Raw genomic sequence first — 20,673 nt, 5'->3', positions numbered from 1 at the left:
TGCCTGGGATCAGGTGGAGGAAGAAACTGATTACAAGGGGGCATAAGAAAATTCCCGTTGGTAATATAAATGTGCATTGTCATGATTATGGTGATAGTTTCACAAGTATACAGGTCAGAACTCCAAATTGTAACTCATCAAATTATGTGGTATTTTTAATGTTGGTTATACATCCAAAAGCTTGTTTAAAAAAAAAAAATAAGAGTATAAGCAAGTGAGCTAGAATGCCTGGATTCAAAGCCAGAGCACCCTACATAAACTACCATTCACCTCACTCACACCCTAAACTCTCACCTCCCTTTCCCTGATTTAAATGCTTGCTAGGAGCCTGCTCTTCGACTAGCCATTCGCCTTCTTTGCATATCAGTTTGGTCAGCAATATTCGCTGGGGGCTCAGAGGTTAAAGCGTCTGCCTCCAATGCGGGAGACCTGGGTTCGATCTCTGGGTTGGGAAGATTCCCCTGGAGAAGGAAATGGTAACCCACTCCAGTATTCTTGTCTGGAGAATCCCATGGACGGAGAAGCCTGGTAGGCTACAGTCCACGGGGTCGCAAAGAGTCAGACTCGACTTCACTTTCACTTTCACTACCTTCAAAATTATAGAATCTGAGCACATCTCATCTCCTATGTGCATATCAGCCCAGACCAAGCCACCATCATCTCTAATTAAAAACCCTAATTTAAAAGAAATAATTCTTTATTTACTTATTTGGCTGCACTGGGTCTTAGTTATACCAGGCAGGATCTTAAGTCACAGCATGTTGGATCTAATTCCCTGAGCAGGGATCGAACCCGGGCCCCCTGCATTGGGAGTGTGGAGTCCTAGCCACTGGATCACCAGGGAAGTTCCTTTGATCATTTCTAATGAGGTGGATGAAACTGGAGCCGATTATACAGAGTGAAGTAAGCCAGAAAGAAAAACACCACTACAGTATACTAACACATATATATGGAATTTAGGAAGATGGTAATGATAATCCTGTATGCGAGACAGCAAAAGAGACACAAATGTAAAGAACAGACTTTTGGACTCTGTGGGAAAGGGAGAGGGTGGGATGATTTGGGAGAATGGCATTGAAACATGTATACTATCATGTAAGAAACGAATCACTAGTCTAGGTTCGATACAGGATACAGGATGCTTGGGGCTGGTGCACTGGGATGACCCAGAGAGATGATAAGGGGAGGGTGGTGGGAGCGGGGTTCAGTGTTGGGAACTCATGTACACCTGTGGCGGATTCATGTCAGTGTAGGGCAAAACCAATACAGTATTGTAAAGTAAAAAAATAAAATAAAATAATAAAATTTTTTTCACTCCAACCCCCACAATGTATTTTCAACACACAATCCAGGAGTGGTCCTTCCAAAGTATAATTCAGATCATATGACCTCTCTGCTCAAGAACATCCCAGTGGCTCCTCAGCTCACTCAGAGTGAAAATGAAAGCCCTGGTAGCAAGAGGTGCAGCTGGATCACCTCATAACCTCCCTCAGGCACCACCACCTTCTACTCCAAGCCACCGCCCCTTTATTAGAGGCCTGTCCATAATTGCACACCCCACTGTCACCACACTTCCCAGCCCTAGCTGCTGTGACTGCTTCTCACCTAGGGTACACACCCCTCCCCGGGCTGTGTCATGAGAGCTGAGACACAAAAATCTAATGGATACTAGAGCCCTTCTTCCTGAAGGCAATATTTGGGGGAGGAAATGGCACTTTATATTAAACTGAACCATTATACTAAATTGGAATTTCCCTCGGAGGCACCGAGCTTTAATGATATGAAATTCCATAGTGAAGTGCCTGGTGCATAGGCAGATGGGCCAAGGGAAATGACTGAGAATCAATTTCTTGATTCCAAAAATTCTCACCCACAAGGAAGATATAAAAAGTCCAGAAGAATCAAGATGGAAGGAAAGAGGATTTAGAGAAGAACATTTCCCTGAGGGGAAAAGAGAATCCGGATATGCTTCTAACTCCCCATAAGAGGAAGGAGAGTGCTCACCCATTCCCTGAAAGTCTTCCTGGAGGGCCTTCATGTGGGGGCCACTGAAGATTCCCACAGAACAGAGCCAGGGCCTTGAATAAGCAAGATTCTTCAAGTTTAATCATAAAAGCAACTTAACGTCTTCCATTGGCCTTTTGACCCTGCTCATTTACTCAATTGGATGAAAATTAGGGAAAGTTTCATGACTTTTCTGTTCCCTAATCAAGGTTAATAGAAAATTCTATTTCAGTTTCAAAACCAAGTTTTGATGCAGAAATTAAAATGACCTAATCCAATATAGTAACTGGAATATTTCCTTGCCTTGGTGCAGGAAATTTGACCCTTTAAAGACATAAATCAATATGTATCTCCCATTAAGGTAGATCTGGGCTGATTCAAAAGCAATACTATGTGGAAATAACACAGGTTTTGAAATGAGATCAACTTGAAAACTCCAGCTTGTCTTTTAACCTCACACAGTTTTTAGGCCTCAATTTTATTATCAGTCTTCCTGTATTAATAATATATCTCTTGGGGACTTTCCTGGTGGTCCAGGGGCTAAGAGTCCATGTTCACAAGGAAGCAGACTCAGGTTCAATCCTTGGTCAGGGAACTGGATCTCACATGCCTCAACTAAGAGTCCACGTGCTGCAACAAAAACCTGGTGCAGCCAAATAAACGAATGAGTATTTTTAAAAAGAATGCTTCCCTTAATGTTGGAAAGATCTGGTCGTGTGACACAGGATGAATACATTCACACAAAGGACAGAAGCAAACAAGTCGCAAAGTTACAAACAGGTATGATCAGCCAGTAAAAGTTCAACATGTCTGACGTGACTAATAAGCGAAGAAATGCACATTAAAACAAGGCAGGGTGAACTTTTCTCATCTAAAAAATTGCTAAAAATGGAAAACTAATATATCTTGGTCTATGTTGATTATATTCATGTTCAGGAGACATAAGAGGGGGATGAGACAGGCACTCTGATAAGGCGCTCAGGTCTTCGGGAGCTCCCACACTCTGAAACAAATACTTTACCATCATAAGAAATTAGAGACATCAGCAGATCTGGGTATAATGATGTTCATCACTGTATTATTTGCAGTAGTATTAACTAACCCACGTTTCCAAAAATGGTGAAGATGTACCTACACTACAATTCCTCCAAGTGACAGACTACTGAAAGGCTGTTACATGTTATCCCAAATGCTGTTTACTGAGTTGATAAAATGCTAATGATACATTATTAATTGGCAATAGTAGGACATAACACTGAACAGAAAAGGAAAACCTCAATCTGGCAAAACAAGCTACATGTATAAAGCTGCTTGACAGGATAATTTTGTTGGTATATTGATTTTGTGTATTTGGTTTTAGTATTGTAGAAGAATCAGAAAGGATGAGAGCAATATTTCTCCATTTTCCTTCTAACCCTGTCCCTCCCTCTCCACCACACACCTCCCCAAACAGAGGTCAGGAATACCTCATGCTCTAGGAAGTCTGTGCTCGTCTTTCTCCCAAAATATTTTCTTTGAATACAGATGAACTGAGATGACAGCTGATTGAGAAGCCCTTTGTGGCCTGGAGAATTGGGGGGCGGGGGGTTAAGTGGCCTGAGCCAGGAAGTTTCCAATAGATAAAGATGTAACGGAACAGAAGCTTGTGGCCTACTCATCCCTAATCCACGTTAGTCCCAGGGGCAGAATATGTGAGAGGAAAGGTTGGTGGCCATTTAGGAAGGGCTGGGCCCCCAGCACGGGGTCTCTCACACTCAGGAAAAATATCACCATCCCTAAGCAAGTGAATTGGAACTTCCTGAGTGTCCACAGAGATCTTTCTATGATTGACCTTGACAGTGTAAAATCCAGAACTCACCTGCCAGTGCAGATAGACGTAAAAGACACAAGCTTGATCCCTAGGGCGGGACTATCCCCTGGAGGAGGACACAGCCACTCACTGCAGCATGTATGCCTGGAGAACCCCACGGACAGAGGAGCCTGGCAGGCTAGAGTCCATAGCGCTGCGCAGAGTCAGACATGACCGAAGTGATTTAGCAAGCTCACATGCAGGGAGGAAGCTCCTGTTAAAACGGCTGCAAATTTCTTGCAATCTCTTTAAATGGGATTTCATGGGAAGATATCACTTGTTTTGATGATAAAGCATTCAAAGCAGGGCCTGGCACACAGTAGGTACTCAGTGATGTGAGTCTCCTTGCTTCTGAGGACTAACCGCCTGGCTCACCATTTTATGCAACACCCCACAGCAAACAAGCAGAGATCGGAGGGCGGGGGGAGGTTGTTCAGAAACCAGGGGCCTCACAAGGGGGGCTCTTCAGCAATTCTTGACCAGGAGGCCCATTCTACGGCTGACCAGGAGTAACATCAGGCACGACAGTGGCAGCATCCGGGCCTCAGTCTCTCGTTGCCATGGTAACTGACAAGCCAGTCTCTAGGGCTGTAGGAAACTGCCTCACAGTTCTGATCACTGACAATTATAGGGGTTCTTCCCCTTGCTGCACAATCCTCACTTTATATTCTACAACGAGCTCTAAGAGATAGGTTACTCCAGTGTGCATATCATCTGGTTTGAGACAGCAGAGGAAAAAAACAAAACAAAACCCAAAGCTGAGTTTATGGGCTCTATGAGCCCTCACACATCATTTAAGACACTGCCCAAGAAGTTCTGGTGATTGAAGTGTTCTCCTGTCTCCATTTCTGCTTTCATATCCCAGTTTTGAAAGGACTCTCCCTGGGAGCTCCACCAGGAGCTGCACACAAAGGCAGTAGCCGTGTGTGTGTGTGTGTGTACACACTTGCTTTTCACTTCTCTGTGTGGTGCCTGATGATTATCCAGCCTGGCAAAGCAGGTGTAATAACAGGGTAGAAAGCACAGATAATAGGGTCTTTCTGGCACAAGCAACAAGTTCATCGGAATCCATCAGAATCCATTTGTGGCAAGAGTGATAGATGGGAATGCATAAAGGTAGAGACACTCACCTTTAGTTTTTAGACACATTTGCTGCACGTGGTAATTAAAGCTATTTTTATAACTCCTAAGTGTCACCCCTAAGTGTCAGCACTCCCTTTCCCAATGCTTTTCCCAAGCATTCGTCTGTCAAAACTCTGCAAAACAACAGTTGTTGGGAACAATTGACTCACGTCTGAAACATGGAGTCTGATTCCACAGCAATGGTAGGGGTCTGGCTGAGCCATTTGTCTGTAGGGAGGCTGGAGCTGAGTGCCAATTGCAGGGGATCGGGAGCGGCTCCTACAGCATTGCCTACCTGTAGTTCAGTGAGCTAGGGACACAATCCTACCCACAATCATACAAGCTCTCTGAGGGTGAGGAGCATCTCTCTCTGATTCTCATAAGCACCCCAAGTGCCTCATAGGTGTTGGATACACAGATGCTAAATTAATGATAGGTGGTCAAGAGTTATAGATTCAGGCAGGGAAATAGGAGATAGAGCAAGAAGTTAAGAACCACTAAAGAAGCACAGCCTGAGTTCTCTGGGGCATTGAAAGAAGGAAAGGTTTTGGAAGAAATCAAGAGGTCTTGCAACATGGGGAAATGGTAATTTGATATGAGTCATAATGGATGCATAGGAGTTTGAAAAACAGAGTAAGGAGAACTCGAGTTCCAGGAAGCAAAAAGCACGGTTATAAATACTGCAACTCAAGCTCATCCAGGCAATGAATCAAGTTATGGCCCCAACCGCCTACACTCCTCATAAAGACATGTATTCCTTGCTACCAAGTCCTTAAATATCAGTACTTCCTTGATTAAGGTCCGAAAACAAGCTTGCCCTCAGAACATCAGTTGGTTGTTAATAAGAAAAGCTATCATTTAAGAGTGTCTGCTGTACAACAGACCCGTGATTGGTTGTTTCTCATGAGTTATCTCATTTAGTCTTCCTAAGTTTCCCATGGGGTAGTTCGCCTCGGCCACCACCCCTGATCTCGGATATGGGATAGCTCCTAAATGCCAAAAAGCAAAACGGCTGTCTGAGGAGGCCTTACAAATAACTGTGAAAAGGAGAGAAGCGAAAAGCAAAGGAGAAAAGGAAAGATATAAGCATCTGAATGCAGAGTTCCAAAGAATAGCAAGGAGAAATAAGAAAGCCTTCCTCAGAGATCAATGCAAAAAAATAGAGGAAAACAACAGGATGGGAAAGACTAGAGATCTCTTCAAGAAAATTAGAGATACCAAGGGAACATTTCATGCAAAGATGGGTTTGATAAAGGACAGAAATGGTATGGACCTAAAAGAAGCAGAAGATATTAAGAAGAGGTGGCAAGAATACACAGAAGAACTATACAAAAAAGATCTTCACGAACCAGATAAACACGATGGTGTGATCACTCACCTAGAGCCAGACATCCTGGAATGTGCATCACTACGTACAAAGTTAGTGGAGGTGATGGAATTCCAGGACTGGAAAAGGTCAGTTTTCATTCCAATCTCAAAGAAAGGCAATGCCAAAGAATGCTCAAACTACCGCACAATTGCACTCATCTCATACACTAGTAAAAGAATGCTCAAAATTCTCCAAGCCAGGCTTCAGCAATACGTGAACCGTGAACTTCCTGATGTTCAAGCTGGTTTTAGAAAAGGCAGAGGAACCAGAGATCAAATTGCCAACATCCGCTGGATGATGGAAAAAGCAAGAGAGTTCCAGAAAAACATCTATTTCTGCTTTATTGACTATGCCAAAGCCTTTGACTGTGTGGATCACAATAAACTGCAGAAAATTCTGAAAGAGATGGGAATACCAGACCACCTGACCTGCCTCTTGAGAAACCTATATGCAGGTCAGGAAGCAACAGTTAGAACTGGACATGGAACAACAGACTGGTTCTAAATAGGAAAAGGAGTATGTCAAGGCTGTATATTGTCACCCTGCTTATTTAAATTCTATGCAGAGTACATCATGAGAAATGCTGGACTGGAAGAAACACAAGCTGGAATCAAGATTGCCGGGAGAAATATCAATCACCTCAGATATGCAGATGACACCACCCTTATGGCAGAAAGTGAAGAGAAACTCAAAAGCCTCTTGATGAAAGTGAAAGAGAAGAGTGAAAAAGTTGGCTTAAAGCTCCACATTCAGAAAACGAAGATCATGGCATCTGGTCCCATCACTTCATGGCAAATAGATAGGGAAACAGTGGAAACAGTGTCAGACTTTATCTTTTGGGGCTCCAAAATCACTGCAGATGGTGATTGCAGCCATGAAATTAAAAAACGCTTACTCCTTAGAAGGAAAGTTATGACTAACCTAGACAGCATATTAGAAAGCAGAGACATTACTTTGCCAACAAAAGTCCATCTAGTCAAGGCTATGGTTTTTCCAGTGGTCATGTATGGATGTGAGAGTTGGACTGTGAAGAAAGCTGAGTGCTGAAGCATTGATGCTTTTGAACTGTGGTGTTGGAGAAGACTCTTGAGAGTCCCTTGGACTGCAAGGTCCAACCTGTCCATCCTAAAGATCAGTCCTGGGTGTTCTTTGGAAGGACTGATGCTGAAGCTAAAACTCCAGTACTCTAGCCACCTCATGAGGAGAGTTGACTCATTGGAAAAGACCCTGATGCTGGGGAGGGATTGGGGGTAGGAGGAGAAGGGGCTGACAGAGGATGGGATGGCTGGATGGCATCACCGACTCGATGGAGATGAGTTTGTGTAAACTTTGGGAGTTGGTGATGGACAGGGATGCCTGGCCTGCTGCGGTTCATGGGGTCGCAAAGAGTCGGCCATGACTGAATGACTGAACTGAACTGAACTGAAGTTTCCCATGAGATGTTTATTATAAAGTCTATTGAGTGGATAAGGAGAATAAAGTTCCAGGAAGGAAATAAAACAATTTCCCCAGGGACTTCCCTGAAAGTCCAATGGTTTGACTTCACCTTTCATGCAGGAGGTTCAATCCCTAGTCAAGGAACTAAGATCCCACATGCCTTGGGGCCAAAAAACCAAAACATAAGACAGAAGCAATATTATAACAAATTCAATAAAGACTTTTAAAATGGTCCATAAAAAAAATTTAAAAAAATTTCCCAAACTCAAAGAAGTGGTCAGCAGTAGAGTCAAATCTTATCCATGGTATTTTCCCCAAGACTGATCTAAAACAATGGTACCTTATCACTTTCTCAGTACTGAGCCCCAAAGCCACCATCTGTGTAGTTCCAAGTACTCTTCTCATGGGGCTTTAAAAAGGACTGAAGAATGATATTACATACAAATATTTCCTAACCTATCTGTAACCATAAGTGTTAACTCTCATAGATTCCTTTGGGGCTGAGAAAGGAAAATAGACATATTCTGATTGACAAAGGGAAGTACATTTCGAATAAATATGGCTTGTTATTTTCAGACACCACTCATATGACATGCATTAGTTTACCTGCGTGGGTTTTTTCAGGATTTATTCACCTTCTTCATAGGATATTTTAAAAACAAGGTGCTGATACGTAAAATAGCACAAAGGGAAGAAAGCTAATCATAAACAATAAAAAATTATAATAAGACTTTCCCCAAGAAGATAATATTACCACTTCCAAATTATTTTTAAAAAATGAAATATTGCTGGAAATCAGTCATATATTTGGCATTTAGTTAATGCTGAGTGAGGAGGGAAAAGTTGAGAGAGTCAGTGTGACCTAAGGTATGTGTTTCTTAAATTCTGAGTCACTCATCAGTTCAGTTCAGTTCAGTCGCTCAGTCGTGTCCGACTCTTTGCGACCCCATGAATCGCAGCACACCTCGCTGTCCATCACCAACTCCCGGAGTTCACTCAGATTCACGTACATCGAGTCAGTGATGCCATCCAGCCATCTCATCCTCTGTCAGCCCCATCTCCTCCTGCCCCCAACCCCTCCCAGCATCAAAGTCTTTTGTAATGAGTCAACTCTTATGAGGTGGCCAAAGTACTGGAGTTTCAGCTTTAGTATCATTCCTTCCAAAGAAATCCCAGGGCTGACCTCCTTCAGAATGGACTGGTTGGATCTCCTTGCAGTCCAGGGGACTCTCAGGAGTCTTCTCCAACACCACAGTTCAAAAGCATCAATTCTTTGGCACTCAGCCTTCTTCACAGCCCAACTCTCACAACCATACATGACTATTGGAAAAACCATAGCCTTGACTAGATGGAACTTAGTCGGCAAAGTAATGTCTCTGCTTTTGAATATGCTATCTAAGTTGATCATAACTTTTCTTCCAAGGAGTAAGTGTCTTTTAATTTCATGGCTGCAGTCACCATCTGCAGTGATTTTGAAGCCCCCCAAAATAAAGTCTGACACTGTTTCCACTGTTTCCCCATCTATTTCCCATGAAGTGATGGGACCAGATGCCATGATCTTCGTTTTCTGAATACCTAAGTTCAAATCCTGACTATGCCACTTACCAAGTGACATCGAAAAGTCAATCCCTTTCTTGGAGCCTCTGATCCCTTATCTGTAAAATGGAATGATATAAGTTGAGTATCTGAAAATTTATCCTCCAACCCTTTCCCAACATTCACCCCCAAGGTCATCACATCCTCAAGGCAGTAGCACCTGAGGCCAGTAGCACTCTCTCCCTTCTCATTGAAATAGTTTCTTCATTAGGCTTCCAGGACCCCATGCTCTCCTAACCATATCTATACTCATATTAAATTATCTAAGCACGTGAATTAAAGCGTGAGTGAAATGAAGTCACTCAGTCGTGTCCAACTCTTTGCGACCCCATGGACAGTAGCCTACACCAGGCTCCTCTGTCCATGGGATTTTCTAGGCAAGAGTACTGGAGTGGGTTGCCATTACCTTCTCCAGGGAATCTTCCCGACCCAGGGATCGAACCCAGGTCTCCCGCATTGTAGACAGATGCTTTACCATCTGAGTCACCAGGGAATTAAAGCGTAGTGTCCTAATAAATAAAATAGCAATATCCAAGTAGAAACTGCCTTCAAGAAACATACTTCAAAGAAACAAGAGTGAAAAAAATATACTAGGTTAAACCCCCTCTTCCAACAACACAAGAGAAGACTCTACACATGGACATCACCAGATGGTCAACACCGAAATCAGATTGATTATATTCTTTGCAGCCAAAGATGGAGAAGCTCTATACAGTCACCAAAAACAAGACCGGGAGCTGACTGTGGCTCAGATCATGAACTCCTTATTGCCAAATTCAGACTGAAATTGAAGAAAGTGGGGAAAACCACTAGACCATTCAGGCATGATGTAAATCAAATCCCTTATGATTATACAGTGGAAGTGAGAAATAGATTTAAGGGACTAGATCTGATACACACAGTACCTGATGAACTATGGTTGGAGGTTTGTGACACTGTACAGGAGTCAGGGATCAAGACCATCCCCATGGAAAAGAAATGCAAAAAAGCAAAATGGCTGCCTGAGGAGGCCTTACAAATAGCTGTGAAAAAAAGAGAAGCAAAAAGCAAAGGAGAAAAGGAAAGATATTCCCATTTGAATGCAGAGTTCCAAAGAATAGCAAGGAAAGATAAGAAAACCTTCCTCAGCACTCAATGCAAAGAAATAGAGGAAAACAACAGAATGGGAAATACTAGAGATCTCTTCAAGAAAATCAGACATACCAAGGGAACATTTCATGCAAAGATGGGTTTGATAAAGGACAGAAATGGTATGGACCTAACAGAAGCAGAAGATATTAAGAAGAGGCGGCAAGAATACACAGAAGAACTGTACAAAACAGATCTTCATGACCCAGATAATCATGACGGTGTGATCCTTCACCTAGAGCCAGACATCCTGGAATGTGAAGTCAAGTGGGCCTTAGGAAGCATCACTACGAACAAAGCTAGTGGAGGTGATGGAATTCCAGCTGAGCTATTTCAAATCCTGAAAGATGATGCTGTGAAAGTGCTGCACTCAATATGTCAGCAAATTTGGAAAACTCAGCAGTGGCCACAGGACTAGAAAAGGCCTCCTTGTCCATCACCAATTCCCAGAGTTTACTCAGACTCATGTCCATCGAGTTGGTGATGCCATTCAGCCATCTCATCCTCTGTTGTCCCCTTCTCCTCCTGCTCCTAATCCCTCCTAGCATCAGTATTTTCCAATGAGTCAACTCTTTGCATGAGGTGGCCAAAGTATTAGAGTTTTAGCTTCAGCATCAATCTTTCCAGTGAACACCCAGGACTGATCTCCTTTAGGATGGACAGGTTGGACCTTGCAGTCCAAAGGACTCTCAAGAGTCTTCTCCAACACCACAGTTCAAAAGCATCAATGCTTCAGCACTCAGCTTTCTTCACAGTCCAACTCTCACATCCATACATGACCACTGGAAAAACCATAGCCTTGACTAGACAGATCTTTGTTGGCAAAGTAATGTCTCTGCTTTTCAATATGCTGTCTAGGTTGGTCATAACTTTCCTTCCAAGGAGTACGCATCTTTTAATTTCATGGCTGCAATCACCATCTGCAGTGATTTTGGAGCCCCAAAAGATAAAGTCTGACACTGTTTCCACTGTTTCCCTGTCTATTTGCCATGAAGTGATGGGACCAGATGCCATGATCTTCATTTTCTGAATGTTGAGCTTTAAGCCAACTTTTTCACTCTCCACTTTCACTTTCATCAAGAGGCTTTTGAGTTTCTCTTCACTTTCTGCCATAAGGGTGGTGTCATCTGCATATCTGAGGTGATTGATATTTCTCCCGGCAATCTTGATTCCAGCTTGTGCTTCTTGCAGTCCAGGGTTTCTCATGATGTACTCTGCATATCAGTTAAATAGGCAGGGTGACAATATACAGCCTTGATGTACTCCTTTTTCTATTTGGAATCAGTCTGTTGTTCCATGTCCAGTTCTAACTGTTGCTTCAGTAATATCAGATAGAGTATATTTCAGAGCAAAGGGTATTTCAGGGCAGGGGGATAAGAAAAGTCATGCCATAATGATAACAGATCAATTAATCAACAGAACATAAAAATGCTAAACATTTATCCCTCTTGTAACAAAGCTTCAAAATATATTAAGCAATAACTGATAAAACTGCAAGGAGAAATAGGCAAACTCAGAATTAAAGCTGACTATTTTTATCCCCTCTCTTAATAATTGATAGAACAAGTAGAGAAAATATAATCCAGGATACAGAAGACATAAACAACACTATCAACAGAACTGACCTAATTGACATTTATAGAACATTCCTCACAACAACAACAGATTATACCTCCTTTTCAAGTGTACATAAAACATTTACCAGAAAAGACAACCTATTGGACTATCAAATAAGTCTCAATAAACTTAAAAGGATTCAAGTAATATCCAAGTAATTCAACTATGGTCTCTGACCACATGGAACTCATTAAAATCAATAAGATAAAGATCTCTTATTTAGAAATTAAGTAAAACATTTCTAAACAACTCATGGGTCAAAGAAGAAATCAAAAGGTAATATAGAAAGTATTTTGAACTGAATAACAATGAAAATTTTGGAGATGCCATTAAATCACTTAAAGGAAGTTTAAAGTAGTAAAGAAAAATAAAGTTCTCAAATCAATTATTTCAGCTTTCCCCCTAAGGAAGCTATAGATATAGGTGGCAAATAAATACCCAAAATGCTTCTCAATATCATTAGTCATTCGCAAAATGAAAATTACAACCATAATGAGGCACCACTACAAACCACTACAATGACTGATAGCTCTCTGATTAAATCAGGTATTGAAGATCTGAAACAACTGTGATTCTCACACAACCTGAAAGTTTCTTAAAGAGTTCCAAGCACTGTAATTTCACTTAGAAATATGTACCCTCCCCCTAAAATGAAAGCCTGTGTTCATGCAAAGACTTGTACATGAATGTTAACAGCAGCCTTATTTGAAATCACCAAAAATCTCAGATGACCCAAATGTCCATCAAGAATAAACATATATTCAAGTTGTGGTATAGTTATGCAACTGAACATGCCTCATCAATACAAGGAAAGAACTATTACTGTATACTGCAATAAGGGTGACTCTCAAAAGAATTATCTGGAGGGAAACAGCCTTAGGAAAACAGAAGAAGAAGAGAGTACATACTGTATGATTCCACTTATATAAAATGCTCGAAAATACAAATAATCTGTAACGTTTACCTACAGTTAATCTCTAGAAAATACGAACAATCCGCCTGAAAATACAAACAGACTACCTGAAGAGTGGGCTTCCCTGGTGGCTCAGCTGTAAAGAATCTGCCTGCCAAGGCAGGAGATGTGGGTTCGATCCCTGGGTCAGGAAGATCCCCTGGAGCATGAAATGGCAACCCACCCAGTAATCTTGCCTGGAGAACCCCATGGACAGATAAGCCTGGCAGGATACAGTCCATGAGGTCACAAAGGAGTTGGACACAGTTTAGCGACTAAATAACTAGAATAATCGCCTGCAGAGTAGGGAAGATAGGACAGGGGTAGGGACTCCAGGGGCACAAGGGCACCGTTGGGTGATATATCTGTCCACCACCTTCATTAAGGTTACAGTTTCACAGGGGCATACATACATCAACAAAAACTGTACACACACACGTGTGTGTGTTTATTGTATGTGATTAAACCTAAATAAAATGGTTGATTTCTAAGTAAAAAATATATAGGTTTAAAAAATGATGCTCAAAAACAGTGCCTGGCTCCATCTAATATCTGACAAATGGCAGCTCCTAGTCTTGGTTCTGGGCTCTCAGTGGGGCTACAAAGTTGGCTAGGATGTGATCCTTGGGCTCAAGGACTCCTCGGTGGGGCTGGGGAGAGAAACAAGAGAATCGATTACAATAAACATAATTGTTTTAGAGTGTTGCTAAATGAAATTTTCAGATGGTAAATGTTACAGGGACTTAATATTCGAACAGAGTTAGAATCTTCAAAGTGAAAGGAAGAAAAAAATTAAATCTCTTCCCTCCCTCTCTTCCTGTGTGTCCCGAATAGAGATTTCTTAAAGCTATTTCATTCACCATGCATATCATGGTCTTTTATTCTTGCTTTCTTCAATTAGTATATTAGCATTTCTCTCCCCTGCATCATGCATGTGCAGCCTAATCCCATTTTCATTGGCTTTAACTCAGTGTGTGTTTGGGGGCAGGAATGGTTTAAAAGTCTGGAATGATGTTCGCAGGACTGTTGACAGGAGTCTCCTCTGGTGCGAGCCAAGTCTGTACTCAGAGGGTCCTTGTGGAATATTTGTTGGTGACAAACCAGTGGAGATGCCAAGGTGAGGGCTGGAGCCTCAGGGGCAATAGCAGGAGAACTGTCTGGGCAGAGGGGTTTGAAGAGGTTCAGACATTGGGATGACCTTCTGCTCGGGTGGCAGGGATATCTCATGATACAGGCAGAGCAGCTCTAGATGATAAGAAATGGCAGGAGTTGAGACCAGAGAGGGCTCTGAAGTCAGTTCACAAACAGCCTCATAGACCACGTGAAAGAATCTGAACTCCATCCTATGGGCCCTGACACCCTACCACCTGCTGAAGACCTATTCCAGCAGAGACATGAGCAGATGTTGAGAGAAAAAGCACATGCGTGTGTCTGAAACACAAATGCACATAGCAGCCTGGGTGCACCAGCTCATCCTCAGAAAGCACAGCATGCATTAGAGAGGAAGGTGCCTGCAGGAGAAGCCTGTTTTTTGTTGTTTAACTCTAACTTATCAGCCTGCTTTGATCATGGAATCCTTTTCCCGCAAAACACCTACGAATTAGCAGAATACAGGTTCCCTGGGGCATAGTGTAGAGACTGCCTGGCCAGTGCTTCCTCTGTCCTCCTCCCTGGCTGCTCCATCACCCGCTGATGGCCTGGTCAAGAATGGAGAATGCAAGCCTAGGAAAGGGAGGTGCAGTGGAGCCTGGGATGCTAACAGCCATAGCTTGTAAAGCAGGATCACAGCTTTCTGAGTTCATGAAGGACTGGGAGGTCACAAATGTCTCTTCCTCTCCATGAAGGCAATTTAAAAAGCAGAGTCAAGGTGAGGAAGCAAGAGGCAGATATGGCAGCGGGAGGCTTAAGCCAGCACCTCCTCTGCATGTGAACCCCCCATGCTGGGGACTCCAGGGAGCCTGACAGAAAGGAGGTGCAGCCCTCACTCATAGGCTGTTCCAGAAGCCAGATGTGTGTATCAAGTCCCCAGCACAGCTAGCTGGGGTGAGGAGTACAGGACGGCAGAAGGGTGAATAAATCCAGGGAGATCTTTTGGCAGAGGCAATGCTCAGCAAACTCCTGCAGGAAAGGTAAATCCTTGACAGTCAGAGGTGGTCATTCCAGGCCTAAAAGAAAATCCTAGCAAAGGTCCAAAACCAAGAAAGAAAAATAAATAGAGGAAACAACAAGTCAGCCACTGCTTGTAGGGATAAACCACGGGAGTGCAGGCAGAGGGCAAGAAGTAAGGAAAGGATGGAGAGGTGGTATGGGGTCATCCTAGAATGAGTTTTGAGGCAGGGGGCAGGATGCAGGCTTTTCCACTGGCTAGGGAACCAACCAGGAGGTTGGAGACACTGGTCCCTGGGACTGGAGCACTGGGTGAGAAACAGGTGAGGGGAGGGTGATGAATTCAGAGAGATGCAGTGAGCTGGAGGTGATCACGAGGCTTGTGAGCAGCTGAGTCAAGAAGGCATCTGTATCCCTGGGTCTGGAGCTCAGAAGAAAAAGATATGGGATGTGGGGGTCATGGAAATAGGCTAGTGATGGGGCAGGGCCTTCTGGCTCTGCCTCCTCCCTCCTTAGAACCTACCTCCCCCTGGGCACCTGCTGAACCACAGAACAGAGCCCACCCAGAGCATCAGTTGATGACAAAACCTAAGCACAAGGGTTGTGTACCTGCTTCTGCATTTCTTGAACCATGTGCATGAAAGTTGGCTTTGTTCCCATGTCTGGAGGAACTCCTCTGACAGTGAGAGCTGTCCAGTAACAAAGGGAGTGCTTCAAGTCCCCTTCACAGATGGTTTTGGAAGAGGCTGGAAAGACAGACATTCCATGAAAGAATTCCCTCCACAAGGTTCTCAAGAGGCCAGACAATGAGGCACATGTGTCCTGCCTGGACGCAGGATGTCACAGGAGAGCGTTCTCCTCTGCCCCCTGGTCTGCATCCAGACCCTGCCTAGCACTGAGGACAGGGACACCTGCGCATCACTAAGCCAGAGCCACATGGAGAGGAAGCTCTCCAGATCAGCTGACACAGAGGTTCTGGGAGCCAAAGTCAAGTCTGATGGGTTCTAAACTGGTAGCTTCTGATGAATGACACAGAGCAGTTCCCTCCATCCCTGGGTTTCCCATCTTAATTGTTCGCCTTTGTCTTTTCTTGGAGGCTGACTGGGAAGTACTCTTCAAAGCAACTTGCTGTACCCTATGCTATGTACACTGACTTGCTTTCAACCAAACCCTTTTGAGAATCTCCTCTTTATACAGGGTATTGGGGATTCAGTGGGGACTTGGATCCTGTCCGTGTCCCCAGGGAACTCACAACCTAGCGGCCACCTTGACTAATGTTCAAATTTGCTATTCACACTTCTTTTGAATCCTCCACCCCCCTCCAAGTTAATGTGTAACTTAATCAAGTGATAAAAATACAGTTTACGCCCCAAAGCACACCTGCTTGCCAGCGTCCTTTCCCTCAGTAGAGCCCAAGGATCTGTAGAAACTGTCAGCGAGGCTCACACACTCACAGCCTTTCTCCGCATCCAATTACCCCTTCTCCAAATAAAACAGACCTGTAATATGCAACACCAATACTCACCAGTGAGGGTGCAGGCAATATTAAGAAAACCACCGCATGAAGAAAACAAACAGAAACACGTGCCCTGGAGTGTTTATCTTGAATCCAGAAAAACATATTAAGAAAGTCAAATACAGAAAGAAACACTGAAGGACAGAGCCGTGAGGAAAGAGGGAAGCAGCGGGTGGAGCTGGAGGATCACCATGGAGGCCACCTTGGGGAAAGATGTGGTAGGAAGAGACGCTGACCTGAGCTTTTCTGATGGACTGACCTTCCTCCAGAGAAGTCGGGAGCAGTTCAGGAAGCAAGAGATGGAGTCCCAGTGCAGAAGCTAGGTTCTGGAGATCATGGAGGAGCTGCTAAATACATGCCCCTGATTCTTTTCCTCCCATTTTATTTTTTCCGAGCCATCACATATGCTAAAAGGAGAAGCAACTGGGAAACTATTGGTCTGTGGGTCTGTATTTGGATAGAGCCTGGAATGCTGTAACCATCCTAAGAATAATAGGACTTGTTTCCAATGGGGCCATGCTGTACTAGGAAACAGCAGATCTGAATAAGTGGGATAAGTTGACTTGTGATTTGGAAAACTTCTCAGTCATTAACCGGAGGCCACACTGGGGTCTAAGAGTCAAAGCTTTACAAAAGGACCCACCATCAGATCTCAGACTTCAAGAATGTCCCTGAGTGGACACCAAGGCCAGCACAAAGGCATCCCCATCAGTATGCATACCAGAGCCCTACTGATTGGTCTTACGGAATCAGACCCTGACCATAGGTTAAGGATCACTGCCAGGGCTACCTGCAGGATGGTGCCATTTGGTGTGAAGGTCTCTGGAGCCAACAGTCGTCATTCAAAATCCCAAAAGCACCTTTCAATAGCTGTATGACCTTGAGCAAGTAATTCAACCTCTCGAGCCTCCCTTTTCCCATCTGTAAAATGGGGATGCTAATAACTACCATACAGGGTTGTGAATGAGGGCTAAGGATGGTAACAAACACAAAATGCCCTGACAAGTACTTGACTTCCCCATAGAAAAGGAAACTCAGAAAGTGGGAGGGGTCACTTCCGGAGGATATTTATCCCAGGGACAGACACATGATTTGTCTCTGAGTTCACGGTGCGATGTGCTACTGACTGGGGTGGAACTCAGCAATCCTCTTGGGTGAGGCTGTTCCAGTGTGGCCCTGACAGGTGTGCCCACACCCGACACCTCCCAGTAGCATTTCCCACCGCCCAGCAATACCCTGGGGACACTTCACACTGGTTAGTGCTAACCCCAGCCCTGGAAAGGGGCTGGGAGGGACAGACAAGAGAGTCCTTGGAGTGGGTCAGGATTCAGGGGAGGAAAAAGGAAATAAGTTAGAAATGTAAAAACACAGTACTTTTTGAAGACTGACAATATAGAAACCCTGGCTATTTGATTTGAAGGAGCACTCCCCAAAATAAAGCCAGCATCTGACATCTGCCTTACGGGGCACATGGAATGCCTCCGTCTCCAGAAACAAAAGAAACCTATAAAGAAGCCAGCAAAGCCCAGAGGATCAAAGCCTCCCCAGCACCAAAAAGGACTCCGGCAGGCTCTGAAGAAAGCAGCCGTCATGTCCCTTCTCCTAATTACCAGCACAACCATCTGCAACCCCAGGGAAATGGACCTTGCAGGTCTCCAATTGGCCTGTGTAGACACGAAGTTAACAAGATATGAATTTATGGACAAAAACCATGAAAAGTGGGCCTCGCAAGCAGTTACTATCTGATACTACCTGCAAAATAAGAAAATAAGCCACCCCAAACTCTTTCCGCCATGGTAGCACCGAGCTAATGAAGAAGCACACATCGTAAAAGCATAAATTACCTGCACAATAAACCTGCATCTTCTAGAGTGTGGCCATTAGAAATCCATCAGTTAATTTAGGAGCAACGGAAGGCCACGGGCTGATGAAAGCCCGTGCCAGGAAGCACTTTCAAGAGTCAGCTATATTAATAGCTGGCAGGGGTCATATGCACTGTCCCAGAGGGTGCTTCCTGAATGGATGTGCGGGCAGAGGGGGCTTTTCAGGGAAGCTAGGGCATGTTGCTACAGGCCCCTCCCATGTAATGTCTGCGGCGTGAGCAGGCCAGGGCGAGTCAGGGTGTAAGCGGTGGAAAGCGGACCACGGCACCATGAAACCTCGATGTCCCCATTCCTCCCAGGGCCCAATCCAGTGGGAAGGTCACCTGGGAGAGAGATTTACCATTTATTCCCTTTAAAAGGTTACACTGGCCCACTACCTGAGCTGCACAGGGGGGTGTGTACACACACGCACACACCTATACAGATACACACATACACACACTGACACGCATGCATTAATGCACACACATCCATACACACTCTCGCAAATATATACAGTTACACACTCACACCCATGCATTCGTACATACGCACAGTCACATAACACGCATACACCTCAGGCTCCTACAAGAGGCGCAGCCTCTGGCCCATTCTGCATTCCTTTGCACATCCCCTCTGCATCCCCTTTTCTGGCCAGCCTCATCTCTCCAGTCTCTGACCCCTGGCAGGTGGCCTCCCCTCACCCAGCACATCTAGTGCCTGATGCCACTTCCTCCCGGACTCAAATCTGCACTGTTTTCCTGGCTCCCGCCTGCTCCAGGTGAGCAGCTTGGCATGCCCCGTCCAACTCTCTCCCCTGCTGGCTCGCTCAGTGAAGCCCTGGACTCCACTCTAGCACCCCAAGTACAGGTCACTCTGTACTTTCCTGAGTGGCAGGAGCTCAATGTAAGCCACGCCCTTCAGCATTCTGGAGCTCTTACCTCATTCACAAAGACCCAGTGGCTGTCCTTGGAAGCCAGGTTGGTCTCCACAGCCTGTAGAGAAAAAGAAATTTAAGAAAAAAATATGAACAGAAGCAAGCCAGAAGCTGGCAGACACACAGGATGACTGCTGAGATGGAGTTTGATAAACATTGTTCTTGGAGAATTTTTTCCTCACAAAACACGCCATCCCCCTGGGGCAGCTCTGGCTGCCTTAGCTACGAGATGCATCATTTGAACATGGACATCTGATTTCCTGCTGTTCTTTGGAATTCACATGCACCGGCCCCGAGCAAGGTTAGAAGCTACAGCTCCTGTACGCATCACAGGGCCACGGGCAGGGACGTCCCTCCCTTTCTCATGTCAGAGATTGCCTGCAAACACTTTTCTAGAGGGTTACTGGGGTGGGGGATGTCTCATCATTGCCCAAGGCTAGAGACTCAAGAATCTGGAACAAGGGATTTACAGCTGCTTGGCCAGCCAAGCTAAGCGATACCCAGGAAGATGGCAGCTCACAGCCAGGGCTCTGAGCTGCCTTCAGCTCTAAAGAACCCATCAAGGACCCTAGAACTGACTCTTCTTCTGCTCCTGAGCAGTGACCCCCACCCCCCACCATTCTCTATTTGAGCATTTTGTTCTGTTTCTTTATAGCGCTTGCCGGGTCTGCACTTGACTAGTTTTCAGCTTACTTATTTCTTATTGTCTATCTTCTTTAACCAGCTGGGTTCTCCATGAGGTCAGGGCCACACCTGTGGCCATGATATTTGCATCTCAAAACCTTCCACTATAACCAGCACATCCTCAATGTTCAGTATATAAAGAATACTGTTGTGGAACATATGAATGAAGGATAGGAGAGCTCGGCAGATGGGACCCAGTTACTTATTTTGCTTCTCATGTGTTTTTAGGAGTGCTCTTTCCCTTTTTAGACTGGAAATCCAACTACTTTAGCACATTAAAAAATGGGGCAGGTGTATGGGATAATTTTGAACATTTAAAAATTTCTGTAGTTTTCCAAATAAAAAGACTAAGTGTATGTAGATTGACAAAAGAGGAGGAATTGATAAGTTTTCCAGCTTGTCCTGTAAGAATACTCACAGTTAACACATGCCAAGTATTGCTGAGTGCCAGACAATATGCCAGGCCTTCTATGAACCTGGAAGAGAGTTCAGAT

The 20,673-nt window shown here is 44.3% G+C and overlaps 1 protein-coding gene across 1 annotated transcript in view; it reads right to left on the bottom strand.

The window, feature by feature from the left end:
* GRID1 (glutamate ionotropic receptor delta type subunit 1) overlaps positions 1 to 20,673 on the bottom strand; it is a 685,893-nt gene that overhangs the window by 253,630 nt on the left and 411,590 nt on the right. The window contains 1 exon segment of the mRNA XM_018042611.1: positions 19,500 to 19,553. Coding sequence (XP_017898100.1) covers positions 19,500 to 19,553 — 54 coding nt within the window.

This window comes from Capra hircus, chromosome 28 (assembly GCF_001704415.2).
Source record: "Capra hircus breed San Clemente chromosome 28, ASM170441v1, whole genome shotgun sequence".
Lineage (NCBI taxonomy): Eukaryota > Metazoa > Chordata > Mammalia > Artiodactyla > Bovidae > Capra > Capra hircus.
Note: the sequence above shows the minus strand (reverse complement) of the source record. Positions and strands in the feature narration are given on the sequence as shown.